We start from the raw sequence: 26,848 nt of genomic DNA, 5'->3' as shown, positions 1-26,848 counted from the left end.
GTTAACAAGTCTAGCAGTTGGATTATTTCCTTCCTGACCTTAGAAACACAAATCCCACTTGTCTGCAACGTGATTATTGAAAATAGTTTTAGGAAAATAACATGCCAAGAAGGAACACTGAAGTTTATTATTCTTCTGAGCCATCTCCATATAAATTGGCACTCTTCAGGAGCCAAGAAAGAAGGTCAAGCATAACTTTTGCCATCTGCTTCTTTCCATGTTAGAGCAGTCACAAGTTTAAACTGGAGTCTCTACATCTAAAGAGGAAAATGCCATTCATCACTACTGCAATTGCTCTGGCTGTTACCCAGGTCACTCTTGCTTTTGATTGCTTATAGTGAGAGATTTTGTAAGGAAAATTCCATCCTCCGTTTGAGGTTCTGCATTAAAAAAATTGCAGTATCCCTGCTGACCGGGCAAAGCTTTCTGGATTTCAGGTCCTTGACACAAGAAGTCATTCAGATATGTTTGAACAATGGATGGGAATTTGAAACTTGGTCTTCATATAAGAACTTAACCTCCTTTTTACTCTTCTCTCTTTCATCCATGGAAACACAGTGTTCAGAACAGCACGAATTCAGTGCTGGGGTTGTCCTGTCAGCATTTCCATTTAGAAATCTCTGTTTTCAGGAGTCTATAATATAGCTGTAAAATTTCCTTTGCTCTAATTTGGACTCCAAGGTCTCCTCTAGACAGAGATTAGCTTTGCACAAGCAAAGATAATGAGTCTATTTGGGTTTGGTGTTTTGTAGTCATCTAGATTAAAGCTCTAAAATACACAAGAAATTTGTGGTCCTCCATATAGTATTGGATCACATGAGAGGATTTCTGATTTCTGTTTTCATATTGAATTGTGGACTCTCTGAACAGATACCGTGTTCATCACTAGGTATTGTATGTGATATCTGGACTCTGAGTGTTAGACAAAATATATTAGTGCCACTCTCCAATGACCCCCAATTAGAAGGGGAACATTTCTTCTGAAGATGTACTTATTGGGCTTACAGACAAGTAAATTTGATAATTCAAATACTGTCTTTTATAAAGCAGGAGAACGAAGGAATTGAGGGGTTTTTACCCTATGTCAGACCTAATTACTAACCCTTGCCACCTCATCATACTTGAACTTTTCTTGGGAAGAGAAGGGACAGTTAGCCAACCATTTTTCCTATGAAAATACCATTATCCTAAGCTAGGCCCAGTGCTGCTCACTAGTAAGTCTGAAATCTATACCTTTTTTTTTTCTGGTGACTAAATTAGCGTCTTGTGGGCAGGTTCTAGTACCACTGGTCAACCCTGGAGTTTTCCAGATCTCTAAAATTATGAATGTACTACTATAAGGCTAATAGTTAGCATCTTGTGGGCAGGTTCTAATACCACTCATCAGCCCCGGAGTTTTCCAGATCTCTAAAATTACGAGTGTACTGTTGTAAGGCTAATCTGACTTGATTGATTCACTGTAGGCAAAGATACATTTTGAGTTGCTTTTGCAGAGCAGACATTTTGAGTCATTTTTCTTGATCTAAATACTAATGTTTTATTGCAGTATGAATATGTTTACCTTGCATTATGCAAAATATTGTCACATACATTACTTGATCCTCACACAAATGTGTATTAGGCTGTGTAGATGCTATTCTCCCCGTCTTACAGATGGAGAAACGGGCTCAGATAGGTTCTGTGACCTGCCCAAAATCACACTCTGTGAGTTGACCATGGATCCAGATTTTCTGATTCCCAGCATGCTACATACTTGTCCACATCAAATTCTCTTTTTAAACAGTGACAAACATTTAAAAGCAGATTTGGGAGCCACTTTTTTTCACTGTGGAACCTGAAAAGTTAACTGGTTCACAAGGGAATCCAAACAATGGCAGTGACCCGGGGCTCATGAACCAGCTGGGTCCCTCTCGGGATGGAGAAGAAATTGAACTGAGAGAAGAGCTCAAGGACGGAAAGAGAACTGTGTGTTCACTACACACCTGTGGCACTGAGAATATAGCAACCAATGAGATCCTGAGGAGAATAAGTGAAATCAGAAGAGAGAAAACCATTCAGATCCGGGTTCGTAGCCTAAGGAGCATTTGGTAGAGAAGTTATCTCAATAAATCAGCTGAAGAAACATCCATATGTCACCACAAAAGGATCTTTTCTCCTGAATGAAGACACATAATATAAATAAGAGTTACTAAATGACTAAAATTAGAAGTAATAGTAAAGTATGGGGAATTAGAATGAGGTAAGTAACCTCTAACTTGGCAACTAGAAGTCTTAGCTATTTGTGGGAAGCAGTCCTTTGTTAAACTTGGACAAGTTGTTCCTTTAAATATGCCCCATTTCCGAAAGTATTGTATTTCTGTACCTTTTATTCAGCAAAAGCAGCTGAGACTTTTGCTTAAACGTTTCCTTCTCTTTTGCCATTTGGAGTTGTTGCTTTAAATGCACGCATCCTCAAGGGTTACCTTTCATCAGAGGAAGCTGTGCATGAATGCATTCGCTCCCAGCCACTCCAGGGCTAACGTATTTTAAGTTATGGATGATAACAGATATAAGCAGAACTTTAAAATGTAAACGTTTAGTCTTGTTTGGGTACTGCTGAATTTGTGTCCCAGCCTCGTCTCATGATTTTAACTTCTGGCTTGTCTCCTAAAAACAATAAAAATGAGTTCTTTGCTTCACATTTTCAGTGGATGTAGTTTGAAGAAATCATAAATAAAAGTAACTCGCATGGAACAGAGCATTTTACAAATAAGGTGAGAATTATGCCCTTTGCTCTTCACAGTCTTTTGGTTCACAAACTTGGAAAGAAATCTGTGCTTTAAATAAAGCCATTTTATGCTCAAGCTTTCTGAATGGACTATGGAGGAATTAGTGTAAACACTAATGATTCTCATCTGATGGGCACCGTCTGGCATTTGACCAGGGCTGCCAGACCTAGAAGGTACCTGGTGTGTTCTAGGACACAGGAAACACGGTAGCTGTGAGAGTCCTGTAGCCTCAGCTATTGTTTAGCACCGTTGTGGGGAATGGGCTGCATTGTTGCTATTGTTGTGGCTTCTTAAAGCAGCTCTGCCCCAGCTGGGGATGCGTTGTTTCCATAGCAGCAGCTCTCTGTGGTGCCAGAGTGGCCAGCAGTATCAAAAGAAGGGATTTTCCGTAAATAGGGGCTACTTAACCCTAGGTGTCTACCTTCAATGGATGTCATACGGGTCTCTGTTTAGGGATTATCAGACATGGCAGCACTCATCAATGTTTCTGCTCTCTTGAGGAGTCCCTGGCTTTCTAAATGATGCTGCCATTCTTTATTCAGGCCTCTTTATATCATTCTTGTCCTAGTTATTTATATTTCTTACATGTATTCCTTATAAGTTCTTTAAAGACATGTCCCCTGTCTAGTGATCTTTTTCTCTCAGTGTCTAGCATAGCACATATATAATAGTAGGCACTTACTTTTTTTTTTTTTTTTTTGAGACAGAGTCTCACTCTGTTGCCCAGGCTAGAGTGCCGTGGCATCAGCCCAGCTCACAGCAACCTCAAATTCCTGGGCTCAAGCAATCCTTCTGCCTCAGCCTCCCGAGTAGCTGGGACTACAGGCATGCACCACCATGCCCGGCTAATTTTTTTCTATATAGATTTTTAGCTGTCCAAATCATTTCTTTCTATTTTTAGTAGAGATGGGGTCTCACTCTTGCTCAGGCTGGTCTCGAACTCCTGACCTTGAGCGATCCACCCGCCTCGGCCTCCCAGAGTGCTAGGATTACAGGCGTGAGCCACCATGCCCGGCCAGGCACTAACTTTTGATGAAAGGAATGAACAAAGGACTTAAACTTTTTCTGGAGAATGTCTCATTTTCAACATGGTTGAAAGATGCTATCCCCTCGATCCACGAGCCATTCTTCTGAGTATGGTACAGATATTAAACTTAACCAGCTTGTTTAAAAAGCTCTAAAAGATGAGTCAGCAACTTTGACTCTTAGAGGGATAGTCTCAGCCCTCCATCGAGGAGATCTCGATTCAATAACTGCATTTAGAGAGCCCCTTCTATGCGCTGGGAGCTTCATAAACACAGTCAGGACTCCCTTGGTTGCAGAAGACAAAAATCCCAATTCAAACTGGCTTAGGCAAAAAGGAGGATTATTTGGAAGAATCCTTATTGTGTCTTATTTTGAAGAAGTTGAACAAGTCTAACCATAGGAAGAGTAATGTCTTAGTTGGGCTTGTCAAAACAGCGGAAGTCAAGGACTGCATTAATTTTCAGTATCTTTCTGTCTGTGTTTCCATGTGTTGGCTTCATCATCTCTACCTGGAGATCAGCCTTCTCCCCTTACCAGGGAACCTAGCTGCTAGCTAACTCAATCTCACATCTTGGGGTTTCTAACACCCAAGAGAGATGAACTTACTTTCTCTATTCTAGTTCTCAAAAAAATCACAGGAAAACTCCAGTAGGCCCAGTGTGAGCCTGGTCTACTCCTTGGGTAGCAGACTCTGTAAGAACACAGTGAGAGGAAGATTCGCAGGAGGAGGGAAGCGTATTGGATAAACAATTCTAAAGATGTTTGCTACTAGACCTCGTATTCCTTCCTAACAAAAAAATCTTTTGAGGCAGGTGACATAATTTCCATTCTGGAAATTATGAAACTGTGCCTCCTAGAGGTTTAGAGGCTTGACGGAGATCACACAGTAAATGGGAAGGCCAAGATTAGAATCCCAATAAGCTCGTTCAGAAACCATTGTTTTCAACTAATACAATGTGTTACTTTCCCATACAGTAGAAAAGAAAGAGAACCATCCTGTAGATGTAAAGTTGGAAAACAAATCATGGCAGAATAGTGGAAAAATCTATTTTCTTCCCAGGAACCTTGAATATTAGCACTTTATTTTTTCAACAAGCAGTCCAAAGCCGGACCAGTTCTGAAAATGAACACCTTTCCTCCTTCTTGCAGTGGCAACAAAAGGGGTCTCAGTTTAAAATCTCAGAAAGGCCCCCTGTGGACTCACAGGATAAAGGTAATTCATTCTTTGATAGAGCAAACTGCAAAATTAGATGCATCTAAGAGCCAGAGGGGATGCTTATTTCTTAAGACATTTCCATTGGATCAGAGCTTCTCTATCTGCACAGGTGACAGACAACAGTTCTGCAAAAAAGAAAAAGAAAAATAGGAAAAGAGAAAACAGCAGTGTCTGTGCCGGGTTCCATACTGCTTATCTTCTGCACACATGATCTAGTGTGGCTTTGAGAGCCTGTTCAGAATCTGCTTCAGGAGGCAAAGAAAATTAAGAGTAACAATTACAGTTAATGATGCACAGAAATACACAGATATTGTAATTGGCTTTGCTGAGTCTTCTAGGCTAGCTCAGTGGGTTGCTTTGCCTCTCCGGATCACAGAACCTGAGTAATTAAAGAGGACCACCACAGTAACTGCTTTGTAATAACATCCTCAGATGCAAGCTGTAGCCACTCTCCGGTGCTCAATTCAGAAACTCCAGTAAGGGTAGATTGAAAACAGACATTTTGGGGTGATTAGTTCTGTTTTTAATCCACATACAGCTTGGAGGGGAAAAGTAGCCACATTTTATTTTAAAGAGTGTCTAGGGACAGTGCCAGAATCTTTCTTTCAGCACATTTTCTGATTAGCCAGGTAGTAAAAGTATTTTAGTATTTTTAAAGAATAAAATCTTAACCTTTTGTAGGTCTCACGATTCTTCCGATTACAAAACACTCTTCTTTCTGTATAATTGATTATCAGAGGTTAGATGTCAAATATCTGGATGTGTGTTGAGAAGGGACTTGCTTGATAGAGCGAATACTTCAAAGGAACCTTTTTGACTCTGGAAAATAAATTATATTAAATTTCCCCAACTTTAGTACATTATTATAATAAGCTAAAGTATTCCAGCCGGGAAAAAAAAAAAAATCTGGCAGACAGTTTATCTTTCTTGAAGACTGTGAAATGTAAGATTGTGTGAGTCTTACTTGTTTGCTGGAAGAAAAAAGTGGCACCTTCAGCAGAGACAGTTCTGGTAGGATGCCAGATTAAGAATAAGAGAGAAATAGGGATAGGAACCCTTTCTCTGAGACAGGATCATGCACACTTCTTCAGACTTGAGATCTAAGTACACAGTGTGTCCCATTTTGCTTTTCTTAGCTGAATCTCATATGTTTTAGGGTGTTTGGCTAGAAGATGGTGGTTACAATCCCATTAGCACAGCCCATCAGTATAACATGACATGACCTGCAATATCACAGAATTTCATGCAGGCATCCCCAGAAAGACCAGTCCTTTCTAGTGGTCAGTTGCCACAGAGCTCTCTGTAGTGCATTTTTATTAATACCATGACCCAACATTTTTTAGAAGGCTCCAGTGGGTTTAGAATTTATTGACCCCATGTGGCATCTTGGATACTAGGCTCCATATAAGCTAAATAGGTAATAGTTATATAAAGCATGAATCTGTGATTTTGAATCACTGTTTATAATTGTGCCTGAAGTTAGAGGAAACGGGGTGTCAGCACACCTCATTCAGAGCAATAGTCTCAACACTGCCACTCTTATATGTGCCCCATGATACTTTTAATCAAGGGGCAAATATTTTTCAAGTTCCAATTGTGCTCTAGGTTTGGTTAGATGTTGTAGGTAAGGTAACCATATCATTATCACTGGAGTCACTTTTGAGAGTGAGAGAGAGCTATTCATAATTATACTGAGTCATGAACTAGGCCTTTCCCAGTTAAACCAGAAAGAATGATGGCTTTAGCTATAGGAGATATAAAAATGCCATTGATACCCTTGGTCCACACTCTAAAGCAGCAGTCCCCAACCTTTTTGGCACCAGGGTTTCATGGAAAACGATTTCTCCATGGACGAGGGGCAGGGAAGGGGAGAAATGGTTTTGGGATGATTCAAGCACATTACATCTATTGTGCAGTCAAACCTTTCTGGTAATGATAATCCGTATTTGCAGCAGCTCCTCGGCTCCACCTCAGATCATCAGGCATTAGATTCTCATAAGGAGCACACAACCTAGATCCCTCGCTTGTGCAGTTTACGGTAGGTTTCGCCCTCCTGTGAGAACCTAATGCTGCCACTGCTGATCTGACAGGAGGCGGAGCTTATGCAGTGATGCGAGCGATGCAGAGCCGCTGTGAATACAGATGAAGCTTGGCTGGCTCACCTCCTGCTGTGCAGCCCTGTTCCTAACAGGCCACAGACTGGTACTGATCCACAGCCCCGGGGGCTAGGGAACCACATCTCTAGAGGATACTTGAAACCCTGTTAATATTTACACACTAAACAATTCAAGAACATTGTAAAAAAGTTCTTTTTTTCTTCTATAATTATTCTGTTACCTTCCCTGTCAATTTCTCTTTTTCTGCTGAATCATTCTCACAACAGATGTGTTCATTTCTCACCTTTAAAAATTTTTCCCTTTACCTCATCTATTGTCCCCTTATTCTTGTCTTCTCTTAGCAAAAGCTTCTTGAAAAAATAATCTATACCAAGGTCAGCCAGCTTTCTTTGAAGGGCCAGATAGTAAATATTTTAGTCTTTGTGGACCATATGGTCTCTGTTGCAACTATTCATCTCTGCCATTGTGTGGCGAAAGTCACCACAGACAATACTAAAACAAATGGGTTTGGTTGTGTTCCAAAAAAACATTATTTACTAAAACAGGTGGCAGGCTGGATGCAGCCCATGGGCATCATTTGCAAGCCCCTGCTCTGTGTGTCACTGCCTCCACCTTGTCATGTCGTCACTGTCCACTTCCATTCCCTTGACTCCACTGAAACTGCTCTTGTCAAGGTTGTCAGTGAGTTCCCTGTTGTCAAAATCAGTTTTCTGTCTTAATCTTACATGAATTTTCAACAACAGAAGGAATAATTGGTCTCTTCTTTGTCCTTCAAACACTTTGTCTTCTGTGATGCCACAGTCTCTAGTTTTCTCTCTTGTCACTGGTGACCTTTGTCTGTATCTTTCCTCTTTCGTTCTTTGCTTCTAGGCATCTGAGAATTGGAGAGCCTGAGAGCTTAGCCCTGAGCCATCTTCTCTTCTCTGTCTGTTCTTTCTCCCTAGTTGACTTCTTCCTGTCCTACACACTTAAATATCATCTCTAAAGTGATGGCTTCTAAATTTAAACCCCTAGCTCTTACCTCTCTGCCAAACCCCAGACTTTTATGTCCGACTTGATATCTCCGCTTGATATCAAATAGTCTATCTTAGTCCATTTTGTGTTGCTACAACAGAATACCACAGACTGAGTAATTTATAAAGAAAAGAGATTTATTTCTCATAGTTCTGGAGGCTGAGAAGTCCAAGGTCAGGGGACTCCCAGCTGGCAAGGGCCTTCTTGCTGCATCATCCCCTGGTAGAAGGTGGAAGAGCAATAAAGGAACCCATTTCTGCCACATTGCCATGAATGAAGCTCTGCCCTTGTGACCTAATCACTTTTTAAAGGTCCCACCTGTCAACACTTGCATTGGGGATTAAGTTTCCAACACGCGAGCTTTGAGGGACCTATTCAAACCATAGCATTGCACCCCTGGCACCCAAATTCATGTCATACATTCTTTCCATCTTAATAGCCTCAAGGTCTTAACTTGTTCCAGCATCAACTCAGAAGTCCAAAGTCTCATCTAAATCAGAAATGGGTGAGCCTCAAGGCATGATTCATCCTGAGACAAATTGCCCTCCAGCTGTGACCCTGTGAAATTAAACAAGTTATAGTCCCCCTTGGTATCTGCAGGGTATTGGTTGTGGGACCCCTCTCAAATACCAAAATCTGCTAGTGTTCCAGTCCCCTATATAAAATGGTGTAGAATTTGCATAAAACCTATGTACATACTACATCCTCTTATATACTTTAAATCATTTCTAGATTGCTTGTAATACCTAATACAATGTAAATGCTATGTCAATAGTTGTTATACTGTTATTTTAAAATTTGTGTTATTTTTTATTGTTTTCTTTTTCAATTATTTTCAATCCATGGTTGGTTAAATCTGCGGATGTGGAGCACTAACTATATGTACTTCATTTACTTCCAAAATACAATGGTGGGACTGGCATAGGATAGACATTCCCATTCTAAAAGGGGGAAATAGGCAAGATAAAAGAAGTAACAGGACTCAAGTAAATCCAAAACTCAACAGGGAAAACAACATTAAGTCTTAAAGTTGGAGGATAATCTTTGACTCCATACCCTGCACCCTGGGCTCGCAGGAGCAGGGGTTGGGCCTCCAAGGCCTCAGGCAGCCCCACCCCTATGGCTTTGCTGGGCTCAGTTCACTCAGCACCTCTCATGGATTGAGTTGAATGCCTGCAGCTCTCCTGGGCTGGAGTTGTAGGCTGATAGTCCTACAGTTCTGGGGTGTCTGAGCTGGCCTCGTACCCATGACTTCCCTAGGCATTTCCCCAGTAGGGGCTCTGTACAATGGCTCTGCCCCTACGACAAGTCTGCCTGGGCTCCCAGGCTGTCCATGACTTCCTTTGAAATCTAATTGGAGGCTGCCATGGCCCTCAGCTTTTGGATTCTGTATGTCTACAGAGTTAGCCCCATTGAATGCCACCAAGACTTGTGCTCATGCCTTCTGGAGCAGCAACCAGAGTCACACCCAGGCCCACTGGAACCATGGCTAGGTCAGCCAAGGAGTGCTGCATTCAGGGCAGCGGAGTTACCAGGTGGTAGCCCTGAGGGCACCTCTCTGGAAACCTTGCCCCCAAGGCCCTGCTCTGGCCCTGTAATGGGAAGGGCAGCCTCCAGGATGTCCAAAATGCCTTTGGGATCTTTCTCCCCACATTCTTGATGAATAGCACCTGGCTCCATTCTCCTCCTACGAATCTCTTTAGCAAGTGGTTGCTTGGCCACACCCTTGGATTGCTCTCCTAAACATGCCTTTTCACTCCTTATATGGCCAGCCTGCACGTTTTCCAAATCATTCCATTCTGCTTTCCTTTTAATTATAAATTCCTTTAAGTAATTTCTCCCTGCTCACATCTTACTATTTGTAGTTAAAAGTAGCCATGCAGCTCCTTCAGTATTTTGCATAGAAACGTCTTCCACCAGACATCCTAGTTTACCACTCTTAAATTCACCTTCCATAAAGCCCTAGGCCATGGGCACAAGTCAGCCAAGCTCTTTGCCAGTTTGTATTAATAACAAGGATGGCTTTTTTACTCTAGTTTCCAATACCCTGTTCCTCATTTCTCTCTGAGACCTCATCTGAATTGCCCTTACTTTCTGTACTTCTACCAACATTCTTGTCACAACCACTAAGTAATCTCTAAGAAGTTCCAGACTTTCCTACATTTCTCCTTTTCTGCTGAGCCCTCGCCAAAGTCGCCCTTTCTGCTCCACTCGTAGCAATACAGGCTTTTTCCAGCATTTGCTTCAAAACTGTTCCAGCGTGTACCCATTACCCAGCTCTAAAGCCACATTTTCAGGTATTTATTCTAGCAATAGCTATAGTTTGGTGTTGCTATAACAGAATAGCACAGAGTAATTTATAAAGAAAAGAGATTTATTTCTTACAGTTCTGGTGGCTGGGAAGTCCCAGGTCGAGGGCCCCACATCTCACAAAGGTCTTCTTGCTATGTCATCCCATGGCAGAAGGTGGAAGGGCAAGAAAGCACACACATGCTTGAGAAAGGGGGCCAAACTAATTCTTCTATCAGAAACCCACTCCACAGATAATGCCATTAATCTATTCATGAGGGCAAAGCCCTCATCACCTAATCACCTCTTAAAGGTCTCACCTGTTAACACTATTGCATTTGGGATTAAGTTTCCAACACATGAACTTTGGGGGACACATTCAAACCATAGCACAGGCTGTGCACCCTTAATAAATTGCAAACACAACTCTTGATTTCCAACCTTACTGCTACCATAACCACCACACACAGCTGCCTGTCAGGCTCGTCCTTCTCCTTTCTCTTCCCAACCTCGTAAATGGAACCAGTCACTGGCTTTTCACACCAAAACCTAGGAGTAATCTTTGATTCTTCTCTCTCTCTCATTACCCACATGCAGCCTGTCAGTGAGTCCTGTGGGTTATACCTTCCTATAAATCCCAAATCGCTCCACTCCATGCCATCACCACTGGCTACCTGGTCTAGACCTCCACCATCTCTCACCTATATACATGCAACAGCAGTTTCTTCTTCTTTTTTTTTTTAAATAATTTTTTGTAAAGACAGTGTCTCACTCTGTTGCTCAGGCTGGTCTCGAACTCCTAGCCTCAAGCAATCCTCCTGCCTTAGCCTCCCAAAGTGCTAGGATTACAGGTGTGGGCCATGCCAGGCCTGCAGCAGCTTTTTAACAGATCTTTCTCTCCTGCTTTCACTCCTGCCTCTATATGGCCCCCTCAACACAAAGTAGCCAGCAAAGTCTTTTATGTGTAAACTATATGCCAGTCCCTTGTTTAAAACCCTTCACTGGCTTCTCATTGCACTGAGACCAGAATCCCCATGCTTGTACCGGGCCTTTGAGGCCCTCCATGCTCTGGCTCCTGCCTCCCTCTCCAACTTTTTTTATAACACTTCCCACTGCGATACTACACTACCATCTACTGTCTTTCTTTTTGGTCCCCCAAAACACCAAGGTCTTTTCTGTATCAGAGTCATTGCTTTGCTGTTCTCTCTGCTTGAAAATCTCTTACTCCAGATCCGGACATCCTGACTTTTCCTCGTCCTGCAGGTGCCAGTTCATATGCTGTTTCAGGAAATCTTTTGTGACCACGATCTCCCTTATTGTCATCACTCTGCATAATTCCTTCACCACACCTGTCTCACTCAGGAATTTTCTTGTTTCTTTATTTAGTTGTTTTTCCAGGATCTCCTCCCCCCACTTCTCAAAGTAGTAAGTTCCTTGAGGACAGAGAGAGAGACCTGTCTTGTCTACCGCTGGATTCCCAGTGCTTAGAATGATGCCTGGTAGTGGGAGGGCTTCAGTAAATACCTGTTGAATGATTGAGGGAGCGAATTAAGGAAATGCTGACTAATGTGGCCGGGGCCATAACTGCCACAGGTATTCTGAGTAGCAATTTGGCTATAGGTAGTCTTCTGTCACTTCATAGTAAAGTACATATGTTCCACAAGTGTGTGGCTGGCAAGCACCCTCACAGCTTCCCCTGGTTGCAGAAGATACTATGAGTTGTAATACTTCTAATGTGTAGCATCTATCTTAGTAGGTTTTTATTTTAGTGGAAACATTTGGCTCACTGTTAACTTTAAGTATTCCTTTCTAGCCTCATTTCATTGGTTTCTAAATGAGGTACTATAAATGTCTTTAAGATTTGTCACAGTTATGGAGTCCTTATGCACAGCCCTGATTTTTTTTTTTTTTTGAGAGCACAATCTTCTGGAATTTGCAAATTCAGAGCTTCAGAAATTTCCAAATTCAGATGTACATGCCCTGTTTATTTGTTGTCATCAATAACATGTGTAGCAATCACTGAGATAGAGGAGAATCGTGTAGTTTTTAAATTAAAACTTTATGATGCAGATTGGTGAGTCCCGAGTATCCGCCTGTGTCCAAATGCTGGACTCTCTATGTTTCTATTACTACGGAAAAGTAGTTGGCGTAAGTACAATGAATCAAGAGAGCTTTATGGTAATTTTCGTTTGCTACTGGAATTGATTACAGTGTAGTGACTGGTGCTATCTTGAATTGCTTTTTGTTTTTCATTTATTTCTCTTATTCTAGGCACTTGAGGAGGCTCAAAAAGCTATTCAGCAACTCTTCGGCAAAATCAAAGATATCAAAGACAAAGCAGAAAAATCAGAGCAGATGGTGAGTTTAGGTTTCTTCCTAACTCTTTTGCACCAAAAGAGGAAGTTAGCTTCTCATCCAGTCATGCTAATTAGTGGGCTTTTTTCTCCCACTTCTTGCCAACCAGTCGTCCACATCTCTGAAGCAAGCCCCTGTGAGCACATTCCAGATTGATTCAGGGGTTGCTGCTAGACAGTAGTGACTCACCATCCCTGCTGCCCTACATTTGCAGCCCTGTTTTTAAATAGGAAAAGTTTTCCTTTTCTCCTTCCCCCAAAATAGTTTCCTAGTCATTTTGGATTTGTTTCTCTAGCATTTATTTATATCTTGTATTTCTCAGTTAAGATATACGATGTGTAACTTGGTAGCACACACTGAAACTGGCCCTGGGTCTTGGAAGTGGGATGTCTCCTGCCCACGATCCATGTGTGTAGTTTTAAGTTTTCCCTCTACAAATTTGTGTCCACCAGTGATGTACTCAAAAGGCCCCTCTGTGGACCAGGAATGCAGCATCCACCCCCTCGTACTCCATGGGAGGGATTGCGAAGTGCTGGCTCCTGGGTTCAAATTCTGACTAAGTAATGTAGTATCTCTAAATTATCTGTGAATTCCAGTTTCTTCAACTATAAAATAAGAATGATAACATCTACCTCACAGGGTTGCTGTGAGAATTAAATAACTGAAGGGCACCGAGCATGGAATTAGGGACTTGGGTTTATGGCCCTTCCCCAAGGATGCACTGCACTCAGCACCACCCAGGGGCCCTTGAAGTACAATTGTCAGGTGACACTGTCAGATGCTGCTTTTGCTAGAGTTTATTGCACTTGGGTTTCTTATGCGTTGATATCCTTACGATTGTACTCTGCTATTCCAAACTATGCTCCCTCTTCCATCCAAGGGGGGCTGTGGGGACAGTTTGAGTAAGCTGCTTCTAAAGTTATCAGATGTCTTATTTTAAAGCAGTTTGTTTTCCCAGACAGTACTTTGCTAAAGGGAAGAAGTAGGAGTGAGGGGAGAGCTGCTATTTATTGACCTCTTAAGTGCCAAGCACTATGCCAGTTCCTTTATACAAGTGATCTAACTTGTATAGATAGCCTCATGCCAACGTTATGAACTAGGTTTTGTTGTCATTATTATTTTTATGATTGCCAGTTTTATAGATGAGGAAAGTGAGACTCAGTGAGGCTAAGAAACTTGTCCTAGGGACACGGAGTTGGCAAGTGGTAGAGCTGGGATTCGGCCCTAGATCTGACTCCAAAACCTACCATTTCCTGTTCTGCCCTTTTTTGACTGCCCATGGGTAACAACTGAGGTGAATTCACTCTGGGCATTCTGTTTTGTAGAGTGGTCTCATGTCAATGTAACCTGTTGTGCCCTATGATTAAAGATTTTTGTTTAGGGAAAAACAAGTAGTTTGGTATGTCTAGAGTGTCACAGGATATGGGATGGGGAGTGTTGGCAGAGTCTGGGAACAAAGAGACCGGCCAGGTCTGGTGCAGAGCAGGGAGGGATGGAAAGGAAGGGATAGATTCCTGACATGAGGCAGAGAAAGAATATTTGGGATTTAATGACTACAGAGAAGGACAAGAGTCATAGATGACTGTGACTTTGAACACAATGGTTAAAGACTCCTGATGTTAGGACTGAAGCTAAGGAACCCAGAAAGAAACACAGAGGTTTTTTGCAGGAAATAGAATGATGATTTCAGTGTTGGAAGTGAGTGATCAGATTATAGGGCCAAGCTCCTATATCTAGTTTATTATGAGACTCCTGATCTTTTTTTGCCCCTACTTCAGTTATTCAGTGAAGTGGTGGTGAGGTCTCAACCTTTTTTTAAAAAAAAAATACAGTGAAAATAGAGGTAATTTGAGGGTTATAGAGGGAAGGCAGGCTTCATGGGGAAGTCCTAATGAAAGAGGCTTTTTTTTTTTTTCTTTGAGATAGGGTCTTGCTATTTCTCCCAGGCTGAGGTACAGTGGTACAATCATAGCTCACTGCAGCCTGGCACTCCTGGGCTCAAGTGATCCTTCTGCCTCAGCCTCCTGAGTAGCTGGAACTATAGGTGCATGCCACCAAGCCCAGCTAATTTTTTTTTTTTTTTTTCAGAGATAGGGTCTCACTGTGTTGCCTAGGCTGGTCTCAAACTCCTAGGCTCAAGAGATCCTCCTGCCTTGGCCTCCCAAAATGAGATTACAGGTGTGAGCCACTGTGCCCAGCCAAAAGAGGCTTTTTTCCTGGTAAGATCCAGGTCAGCCTTACAGGCTTGTGGGTATGGAATTGAACCGGGGAGGTCATAATCTTTATGAGTTCCACCAGGGTGCTCAAACTCTGAAAAATCAGGTCACGTGAACTTAACTCACTACCGAATTTTTCACTTTAATGGGAGGTGTATCTATCCAGTGACTAGAATGTTTGTGCCTGGCATCCAGGGCTCTCCCTTCCTTCCAGGTATCACAGAACCTGGGGAACCAAATTGCTATTAAGAAAGTTTCTTAGTCAACGTGGACTCAGATTAGTGGAAGATTTCACTTAGGTGTTAAATTGGAGAATTTTTCCAACTTCTCTGTTAAGTATACTTTTCTAGAAAATATACTTGCATTCCCAGATACAGGGTTTCTCTCTCTTGGAGGTGGTGGAACAACACTCAGAACTTTACTCCTCAGATTGCCGTCTCACTCCCTGAAGCCTGCTACTCTCCACCTATGACATTACATGTTACGCTTATGTTATAGCTGGTTACATTTTAGTCTTCTTGAGATTTGAGAGAGAGTCTTTGCTGGAGACCCAAGCCATAAACCTTAGTTCCATTAATAAAGACAATTTCCATTCAGTTAGCTGAATAATATCCATTTTGTACTGAACCCAGTAGCTCCAGTGTCACAGGACATTCTTTTCTGACCTTATTCAAGAGAAAAATGTGGTTTAGTTGGCTCCTGTATCCTATATGCTCAATAGCAAATTGCTATTTGGATCATGCTATATGGGGTAAAAATAACATTCATTTCATTCTCACCACTGAGGGTTTTGTAACCCTGCATAGAGTCTGAAGAAATGCCAAATTCAATTTAAATAGACTGATTGGAAATTATTTTGATTTTGTATTATAAGAATGTTTGTGTTTTCTCCGAGGGCTAACCTGAGATTTTTTTTCCTTGTTTCATTTGCATTAGTTTCTTATGGTGCTACTTGCAGAAGCATTTACATCTTTCTTAACCTCTTCCTTTCTCTCCTGTGGTTTTTCTATATTTAGGTGAAAGAAATCACCCGTGACATTAAGCAGTTAGATCACGCCAAACGCCACCTGACCACCTCAATCACAACACTGAACCACCTGCACATGTTGGCAGGCGGCGTGGATTCCCTGGAGTAAGCAGTGTAAACTTTTGAGTCCACAAGAAATGTGACACATAAAGAAAATGGTGTCATAGGTTTATGCAGTCCTCAGCCAGGGAAGTCTCACCATCCTGCCCCACTTTCTGCAAACTGGCTTGAGTGTTCAGTACCATTTTTGCTTTGTGCCCTCTGGTGTTCAGAACTTAACATACACCTGAAGCTTTGAAGTGAGGTGCAAGTGAGTCTGAAGGAGACCCAGAAAGCCTTTGAGAATGACTCCAAGAATATGGACCATTTCACATAGTAGATCTGTACCATTAAGGCAGACAAGGTGATTCGGGCCCATAACCACTCCCTGTGGCTTCTGCCTTGGCAAGTCTTCCTGCTTGTGCTGGGCTGAGTTGCAGTGTCATTGAAGAGACCACAAGGAAACATCTTTAATTTGTCATTCAACCCACTTTTTTTTTTAACCCATTTTTTCAAAGGCCGTAGCTTCATTTTTGGCTTATAAAGGGAATGACATGTGAGAATGTTAGAAATAGTATTAAAAGGAAGAGCTGGTTATTTCTCACAAAGCAGTGATCCAAAGCTTCCTTTGCAACAAGATTCTGCCATTCCGGTTCACCTCTGTGATCTGTCTCAGGCTGGGGATTGCCCCTGCCCCAGCCTCAGTGTAATTCTACATGTGGACGGAGTAAGAGCATCTCCAAGGAAACTGAGAAACAGTATCCAAAATCTTGGGTGAGAAGAGAGGGGAGAACGCATTGAAGGGAAGCAGAGGAGCAAGCAGGCTCCCTCCTGAGCTCTCCTGGGTGTTGCAAGAGCTCCAGGGCATCCATTCTCCTGTGAGCAGTGAGAGCAGTGGCCAGCAGGAGACCAGAAGAGCAGTCTCCTGTGTTCCCACCCCAGGTGCTCAGTGTTGTCCATCAAACTATCAGACCAGGCAGTGGTAGCAACGTAACACCTTGGCTTGAACTTGACCTTGTCTTTTTCAATGCCTCTTAAGGGAAATAATAAATTATAAATTTAATCTGAAAGCCCAACCCTAATGAAAAATTTAGATCTAATAGTTTGTACTTCCTCCCTATAACTGTTCATTTTGTCAGCATCCTTTTCTTTAAGCTTCATTTACCTTAGCAACAGGGCAAGTAGACATCTCTGACAGAGTGGCTTCATTGCCTTAAAACCTACAGATTTGAGTTAACATGTAAATGCATGTAAATGCCCTAGAAAGTTAATATGTAAATGCATATAAATGCCCTAGAAAGATGTGTTTGGTTTGCCCAAATGCTATAATCCTCAGATGGTAACATCCCTACCCCTGTTCTCTGCCAAAAGCCTGCTAATCCCATAATACCCAACCTAAATCCATAAAGTCTTCCCAGATTCCCCTCCCCCAACCCAATGAGAATTCATCACTCACACATTCGTTTGGAGCCCCCATAGCACACAACTTGTACTTCTGTATAGAACATAGTTCATCCTGCTTGGTATTAGTTAGGTCTGTACTAAATGATGTCACCTTGTGGATTTGGCCAGGTCTTATTTTTTTCCCCCAGTGCACAGAGCCATAAATATTCAGTGCTCAGTGAGTGTTTATTAAGTTGAGTTGATGTCTGTGTTAGAGGTAGAGTAGGTTGTGCCATATCTTTATCTTGTGTCCTTAGTGTTTTTCTAGGGTTTTCAACTTCTTATTTCCTTGCAGAGCCATGACCAGGCGAAGACAGTATGGAGAAGTTGCTAATCTGCTTCAGGGTGTAATGAATGTCCTAGAGCACTTCCACAAGTATATGGGAATTCCACAGATCCGGCAGCTTTCTGAAAGGTAAAATGTCACTGGAGAAAAATGCTTTTCCCTTAAGAAAAGATGGTTCTAGGAAGTGCTTATGCATTTAGCTCAGCACATTCATTGTAGAATCTTACTATATGAAGGGACCTCGGGTGTTACCTGATCTAACTCTGTCTGATGCAGGCATTGCCCCTGCAATGTCCCTTACCTTGTCTTCTAAAGATAGTTGCAGTTGTGTATATGAGCAACTCTCAGTTGTCTGCATTTGTGAGGGAAACTGTTCTAGTTATCTATTTCCTAGTAACAAACCACCACAAAACTTAGCAGCTTAAAACGATAATTATTTTGCTCATCTAATTTGGCCTGGCTCAGTGGAAATAGCTTGCGTCAGCTGAGGCAGCTCAAGAGGGGACCTTTGCTCACTTTCGTGACTGGCAGGTTCGTGCTTGCTGTCAGGTGGCAGCTCAGCCAGGCTGTGGGTGGGGATCCTTTGTTGTCCTCTGTGGGCTGATTGGACTTCCTCATGGTAAGGTGACTGGGTTCCAAGAATGAGCATCCCAAGAGAACTGGGCTTGGAAATCACATAGCGTCACTTCTGCTATAATCACAAGGCTGCTAAGATTCGAGAAGAAGGAGCGTAGTCTTCCCTCACCCCCTAATGGGAGGAGTGTCAGAGTCACATTGGTACAAAGAACATGTGGGATGGCATATATTGCTGTGACTTTCTTTAGAAAAATATAATGAGCTACTAAAACTTCAGATATGACAAAAAGATGACCTTCTTTCTAACCTTATTTTCTTCCTACTACTTTTTTTTTTTTTTTTTAAAGAAACAGGGTCTCGGCCGGGCATGGTGGCTCACACCTGTAATCCTAGCCCTCTGGGAGGCCGAGGCGAGTGGATCGCTCGAGGTCAGGAGTTCGAGACCAGCCTGAGCGAGACCCCATCTCTACTAAAAATAAAAATAAAAATTATCTGGACAACTAAAAATATATATAGAAAAAATTAGCTGGGCATGGTGGCGCATGCCTGTAGTCCCAGCTACTCGGGAGGCTGAGGCAGTAGGATCGCTTAAGCCCAGGAGTTTGAGGTTGCTGTGAGCTAGGCTGATGCCACGGCACTCACTCTAGCCCAGGCAACAAAGTGAGACTCTGTCTCAAAGAAAAAAAAAGAAACAGGGTCTCATTGTATCACCCAGGCTGATCTCAAACTCCTGGGCTTAAGCAATCCTCCTGCCTTAGCCTGAGTGTTCAGTGAATGTTTATTAAGTTGAGTTGATGTCTGTTTTAAGGATAGAGCAGGTTGTTCCATATCTGTATCTTGTGTCCTTAGTGTTTTTCTAGGGTTTTCAACTTCTTATTTCCTTACAGAGCCATGACCAGGCAAAGACAGTATGGAGAAGTTGCTAATTTCCTTCAGGGTGTAATGAATGTAACTAGTAGCTGGGCCTATAGGCGTGTGCCACCACACCTGGCACGCCTTCCTGATACCATTGAGTTTTAGTCCCAGATTTGGATCCAGTGGAAGGAAAGCCAAATGCTTAGAGAGAAGGAAGATTAGGGTTTTAAAGGATGATGAGGGATGGTGAATTTGGTGACTTTTCTATTAGAAACAGCACTGGGGAGAATACTGAGAACACAGAGACAATCACCGTTGACAAATCCTAACAACCTTCCTTGCAGCAAAGAAGAAACGAAGGGGCTAGTACTTAGCAGCAGCCATCATTTTCCACTCTGCCTTCTTGATAAGGCCTCACTGCTACAAGCTTCTTTTTTCTTAAGTTTCTTTATTTTTAGTTATACAAGTAATACATATGTACATTTTCTTTTGTTTAAAAAAAGTCACATATACAGATGAAACTTAAGTTCCCTTAAGTTTGAGCTATACCTCAAATTACGTTGTTCTCCCTGGAGGTAGAACTCCATTAAATGGATATCTCCACAGACTTTTATCCGTGCATTTGCATAAATCTATAGTTTCAGTTAATGGTTTTGTTTTGCTTTGTTTTGTTTTATAAATAAATGGTTTCATACCATATGCTTCATTCTGAAACTTGCTTTTTGTTTTCAACCTAGCAACGTATTTCAGAGATGTTTTTCCACATTCTATTTAATTGCTGCATACAATTCCGTAGAATAACATACCACAGATTGTTTATCCATTTTGCAAAGACTAGATTGTTTCTAATTTATAAAATATATCCCCTTTTGCACATATGCAGGTATTTCTCTAGGGTAGATTCTGGATCATAGGGTTATATATATTTAAAATTTTAATAACTGCTGTCCATTTGCCCTCCAAAGAAGCTGTATGTACCTATAGTACCATCTGTACAGTATATGAATACCCATTTCTCTATATCCTCAGCAACACTTGATATTGTCATTTTTCATTTTTCTTTATCTGATGGATGAAAAATGGTATCTAGTTCCTTTAATTTTCATTTCCCTGGTAACTAATGAGATTAGTATTTTTTTCCATTAATGATGCGCCATTTACATTTCCTCTGCAAAGTGTTTGTTTATATCCTTTGCCTACTTGTCTATTGAGTTATCCCTTTCTTATTGATTTGTAGGAATTATCTATATATTCTGGGTATTAATCCTTTGTCAGATCTAGGTAGATTTTTGTCTGTAAAACCATCTGGGTAATGTTACCTGTTTTAAAGGCAGATCTTTGATTATCCTTTCAATTTTTTCTAATTAGTCTATTCAGATTTCTTTCTTTTTTTTTTTTTTTTTGAGACAGAGTCTCACTTTGTTTCCCGGGCTGGAGTGCTGTGGCGTCAGCCTAGTTCACAGCAACCTCAAACTCCTGGGCTCAAGCAATCCTTCTGCCTCAGCCTCCCGAATAGCTGGGACTACAGGCATGTGCCACCATGCCCAGCTAATTTTTTTTTTCTATATATATCTTTAGCTGTCCATATAATTTCTTTATATTTTTAGTAGAGACAGGGTCTCGCTCTTGCTCAGGCTGGTGTCGAACTCCTGAGATCAAACAATCCGCCCGCCTTGGCCTCCCAGAGTGCTAGGATTATAGGTGTGAGCCACCGCACCCAGCCTATTCAGATTTCTTACTTTTTAAAATTTTATAATTGTAAAATGTATATATAACCTAAAATTTACCATGTTAACGATTTTAAAATGTACAGAACAGCAATATAAGTATATTCACATTTTTGTGCACCTATTGCCACTATCCATTTCCGGAACTTTTTCATCATCCCAAACAGACTATGTCCCCATTAAATAATAACTCCCCATGTCCTCCTCTACCCAGGTCCTTGTAAACTCTGTCCTACTTTCTGTCTCTATGAATTTGCCTATTCTTGGTCCCTTGTGGAATCAAACAATATTTGTTCTTTTATATCTGGCTTATTTCACTTAATGTTTTCAAGGTTCATCGATGTTCTGGCATGTATCAGAATTTTATTCCTTTTTAAGGCCGAATATTCCATTGTATATATATACCACATTGTATTTCTCCATTCATCTATTGAGAGACATTTGGGTTGTTTCCACCTTTTAGCTATTGTATGATAGAATAGGCATCTATTGTTTGGCATTCAACGTTGTCTATTAAAGACCTGAAGTCAATCTGATTCTTACTTCCTTACAAGACAACCTATTTTTCTTTAGTTTTCTTTTGCTCTGGAAGCATTTGAGATTTTAGGGCTGGGGGAAGTCAGGAATTTTACGAGGACATAGGTCTTTTTTTATTTGTGATGCGCTGTTCTTGTTGTATTCTTAAAGACTCATGAATTTCTTAAGTTTTCAGAAATGATTCTCCTTTGTTCCTTTGAGTAGTCTCTATGACTTGTCCCCTCTGTTCTCTCCTTTACTACATGAATACTGGGGCTTCTAGAACTGCTGCCATGTTTCTTAATTTTTCTTTCATATTTTCCATCTCTTTGTCCTTTTGGGCTGCTTTCTGAAAGAATTCCTTAACTCAGTCTTCCTGTTTTAATTTATTTTTCACTTGTGCCCATTCTGCTATTTGGCCTAGCTATTGAATTTTTATTTTAACAATCCAGCTTTTTAATTTCTAAGATACCTAGCTGATTCTTTTTTCATGGGCATAATATACTCTTAAATCTTTCTGAGAATATAAATTATATATATATTTTAAAGCTCTGAGTTGCCTGTTTTATTTCTTGTCCTTCATTGTAAGGTCTTCAGTTTGTTGAGTATGGCAACTTGCTTTCTTGGTATTACTGTTGTTCAGATCTTTGGTGATTCCTAGCTGAAAGCTCATTTTTGGTGCTGACGTTCTGTTAATCTGATCAGGAATGCTCTTTTACTGCTACCTGCTTGTCGGGGAGAGGTGGGACATGCTGCTTGGCTAAGTGTATCACAAACAGTGCCTCTAAAGTGAGGCAGGGCCATACCTGGAGGAACCTGCCAGGTGGGTATGATAGTGGCTGATCTTCTGGGCTTGGAGGCTCCCTGATCTTCCTGGGTGTTGTCAGCCACTCTGGCCTCTGCTGAGGTTCCCAGACCCAGGAGCCACACCTGCTGAGCATTCCAGGTGCAGATGTAGACATGGACACTGGCGTAGTTACTCCAGTTGCAAGGACCCAGCGTGTCCCACTGGGCCCCCCTTCTGCTCCTGGTATCTGTTACCATCATATCTTTCATTTTTGAGAAGCATTTTTGGTCAGTGATTTCATTCTTTAAGCCTGTGCTCCCAGGGGGTCCTCAGAGTTTCTAGTCCACCACTTCTTTTCTTGCGTGGTTCTGGATTTTTATTATAATAAAGTCTTTTCATTATTTCTGAGGATCCGGGGCAGGAATGGGAGGTTGCAATGCGTGCTCAGCGTGCCATCTTATAGTGGAAATGCCAAAGAACTATTAAAGAATGTTGGAACAGAGCTTGGCAGGGTGCGCGGGAAGTCACCACCCCTTCCCTCATCCTTCCTAACCCCTTCACACTTAGAGCTGGCTGATTGCCATATCAGACTAGAAATGTGACACAGCCAAGAAACCAGACAAATGGGACTTTATGAGCTGCAAGAGAGAAGGAAGCTGGGATGGAGCAGGCAGACATGCTCTCAGTGGATGGGGAAGAGGTAGGAGGCCAGTATCTTCTACCCCTACTCTTTTTTTTTTTTTTTTTTTTTGAGACAGAGTCTCGCTCTATTGCCTGGACTAGAGTGAGTGCCGTGGCATCAGCCTAGCTCACAGCAACCTCAAACTCCTGGGTTTAAGTGATCCTGCTGCCTCAGCCTCCCGAGTAGCTGGGACTACAGGCATGCGCCACTATGCCCGGCTAATTTTTTTCTATATATATTTTTAGTTGGCCAGATAATTTCTATTTTTTAGTAGAGACGGGGGTCTCACTATTGCTCAGGCTGGTCTCGAACTCCTGACCTTGAGCGAACCACCCGCCTCGGCCTCCCAGAGTGCTAGGATTACAGGCGTGAGCCACCGCGCCCGGCCTACCCCTACTCTTGTGATAACCCAGAATTGATCTGTTTTTATGATTCATTTATTGTTTCCTTCGTTTATCTAATAGATTATTGCCTATGCCTTTTCTGTATCCGAGGCCCTATGTTGGGGCTTAGGGTTGGGGTCATAGAAGAGTTCAATTTTAATCTGTATGTTAAAAGAACATGTAGGACCTTACCACCAAGATAAGGAGGGAGGAAAGAGGGAAAGAAGGAATATCACTGTAGTTTGAGAGGCAACAGAGGGTGGTAAGGCTACATAGGTCGATAGGGTCAGATTTTATAAGCCTTGCTAAAGAATTTATTTTGGGGACAGTGAAAAATTTTAAGCAGGGAGGATATGATCTCATTTGTATTTTGTAAAAGTCTGGTGGATCAGAGAAGTACAGATACTGACGATTAGGAGTATATTCTAGAGTAGAAAAGATAAGAACTTTACAAGGCAGTGACCGTGAGGTCGAGGAGATGTGTTTAGGAGTTGATTACCAGTTGGTGGTATGGGAGGGGCATTATTGATGGCAGGAATGTGACAGAACTGGATTTTATTTTTAAGAAAACAATGTAGGGATTCAGTAAGGGTGCCAAGACCATGCAATGGGCGAAAACATAGTCTTTTCAAGAAATGGTGCTGAAGAAACTAGATGTCCACATGCAGAAGATAGAAGTTGGACCCTAACCTAGCACCCTAGCACCGTATACAAAAAATAACTCAAAATGGATCCATAACCTAAATGTAAGACCTAAAACTATAAAACTCTTAGAAGAAAACATAGAGTAAATTTTCACAGCATTGGATTTAGCCGTGATTTCTTGGATATGACTCCAAAATTATGGAGCCAAAAAAAAAAAGATAGATAAATTGGATTTCATGAAACTTTTAAAAATTTGTGCATCAAAAGACACTATTAACAGAGTAAAATGACAGCCCACAGAATGGGGGAAAATATTTGTAAGTCATTTATCTGATAAGGGATTAATTAATATCCAGAATATATAAAGAACTCCTAAAACTAAATGACAACCAAAAACTCAATTCAAAAATGAGCAAAAGACATTTCTGCAAAGAAGATATACAAACGGCCAATAAGCACATGAAAAGACATCCCTGTGCCCGTGTCTATAGTCTGTACATGTGCCTGTGGTCCCAGCTGCTCAGGAGGCTGAAGCAGGAGGAGCACTTAAGCCTAGGAGTTCAAGGCTGCAGTGAGCTATAATCACACCACTGCATTGTAGTCTGGGTGGCAGAGCAAGACCACATCTCGAAAAAGAAAAGATGCTTCCGTTTGGGTGTGAGGTCATATCTTATTGTGGTTTTGATTTGCATTTCCCTAGTGGGCTTTTTAGTTTGATGTAGTCTCACTTGTTTATTTTTACTTTTGTTGCCTGTGCTCCTTTCTTTTCAACATTTTGTCAAAGAGGTAGCTTTATAAATTTGAAGGAACTTTGTAATCACTGCTGTAATAACTTTTCCCTTAAAAAGAGAAAATCCAACATTCTGTAAATATATTTCAGTGCTCTAGACATTCATTATCATCTAGGGCTGCTGGAAACACAGGAGAATTTACTTTTCTTTTAGTTCATTTCACACTAATGGCAATAATTTTGTATAAGTTAATACGTGCTAAGTAACACTAAAAAGAACATGAGGAGAAAGCTTCTTGTTTTCAGTTCTTGACTATAATTGTTTTTTAAGAGGTACTAAAAGTTTGAGGAAAGTCCAGACTTCTTATTTTTAGCATCATTTCTGGTGAGTTTTTCTCCCTTATGTTTACATAGTGATGGTAGAACCATCTGGAAATGATAGAAATCACTGTTTGTTTTGAGGGGGCAGGGAGAAGGCAGGAGAGTTCCACCCTATGCATTGCTTTTAATATCTTGCTGTCTATAAATTGTAGAAAGGTTGTGTTCTGAAACCTTCATATATTTGAAATATGAAGTTCTTGAGCCTTGATTTGAATATAGCTATTTCTTCCAACTACCCTTCTGGCAAATGCTTAAACGTTTAATGTAGCATTGAAGGAAAGATTTTTTTTCTTTAGTATCTTTACGTTTCAAATCCTCCTGGCCTAAGTATATCCATGAAAGCAAATGTTTCTAGTCACAAATCAATATTTCCTGACAGAGAATGGAATATTCTTGCATTTTTCTTGAAAACCATGAAACCCTTGAACTAAGAAGTATTTTTCAGATCTATTTCTAACGTCTTCTATGAGAGAGGCTTGGCAGGTTGGGAAGTCACTGAAACAGGGAATGGAAGGGCCTGACTGGCTGCATGGCTTTGACGCGTTCTTTCTGGACCTCCTTCTCAGTTTCAAAAGGATGAGGATTGTCCTTGTTGATCTCAAAAGCATCCCACTGAGTCACGCTGAGATTCTAGGTGAAGATTTTTTATAGTGCCTGTCTGTTTGAAAAATGTAGCATCTGACTAATTAACCATCCTGTTCAGTACAGACTCTTTGTATATGGGAGGACGATGGGTTTATTGAATAGGAATTGTGGAGGGTATTTTCTTTGGGACTGTTATTGACACGGTAACGAAAGCGTCAGGGTTACTTTATCCACAAATGTCTGAATAATTTTCATAATCTGCCATCCCTCTGCAACCATCCCTTATGAAAAACTGATAACACATTTAGGAAAGGGCATCTTTGAACAACCCTGAAGTCACATGGCAGGAGGATGCCAGAAACTACTTGGTTGACCTTTCTTGCAGAGCAGCGCCATGAGTCTTTCGTTTCCTAAGAGTGACCAACATTGGGTCGCCACCACGCAGCAGGCTGAGCTTGTTTAGATGCCAAGAGGAATTGTTATTTACCCTATTGTCTATGAGGTGTAGGGCGACTTTCCTAAGAATGGATAGGAAATCTTGGTAGTTGAATGCATATATCTGCTCTGCTGACAAGAGTCTCAGTTGATCCATGTCTTTACAGTAGGGAGTTAATTTTCATTGTTGTAAGAGGAAGAAATTTAAAGGAGTGAGGCCAAAGGTATATTCTTTTCTGTCTGTTGAATTCTTTCTAGGATCCTGTTTAGGCAATTGATTATAAAGACTACAGGTCACGTCTCACCCTGCAAATGCATGGGATTGTGGTTTGGGTTTATAGATATCATCAGTAATGTCTGTAAGAGGATGGTTGCTCTTTCTTTTGAATCACTGACAGCTACTTCAAAAACTATTGTTGGGAACATTTATATGCAGAAGCTTATTTTTCTGCTCTAACATTAAGCATGCATCCAACCTGCAGCCCCCAGTAAAGCCAGCTAGCACTGTAAGATGGGTGTCAGAGTACTCAGTACTGGAGAGGACACAGAAAATCGTCTAGTACAGGCCTCTATCCCCACCCTCTTATTTCATAGCTGTTCTTAGTTGTGGCCCATGTAAAGGAAGTGACTTATGATTACACACAGCTCACTCGTGACATAGCTAAGTCTAGCCTATCTCACGAGGTGACTTTGAAAGCAATTAAAGAACATGGCAAGGAGGTCTACATATCGAAGTATGGTGGTTCACCC

At 41.4% G+C, this 26,848-nt stretch overlaps 1 protein-coding gene across 1 annotated transcript in view; it reads left to right on the top strand.

Annotated features, from left to right (window-relative positions):
• VPS53 (VPS53 subunit of GARP complex) overlaps window positions 1-26,848 on the top strand; it is a 137,552-nt gene that overhangs the window by 24,920 nt on the left and 85,784 nt on the right. Inside the window, exons 5-7 of the mRNA XM_045526163.1 lie at window positions 12,702-12,788; window positions 16,018-16,133; window positions 17,806-17,925. Coding sequence (XP_045382119.1) covers window positions 12,702-12,788; window positions 16,018-16,133; window positions 17,806-17,925 — 323 coding nt within the window. The remainder of the gene's footprint in view (window positions 1-12,701; window positions 12,789-16,017; window positions 16,134-17,805; window positions 17,926-26,848) is intronic.

Source organism: Lemur catta, chromosome 15, assembly GCF_020740605.2.
Source record: "Lemur catta isolate mLemCat1 chromosome 15, mLemCat1.pri, whole genome shotgun sequence".
In the NCBI taxonomy this organism is placed as follows: Eukaryota; Metazoa; Chordata; class Mammalia; order Primates; family Lemuridae; genus Lemur; species Lemur catta.
Note: the sequence above shows the minus strand (reverse complement) of the source record. Positions and strands in the feature narration are given on the sequence as shown.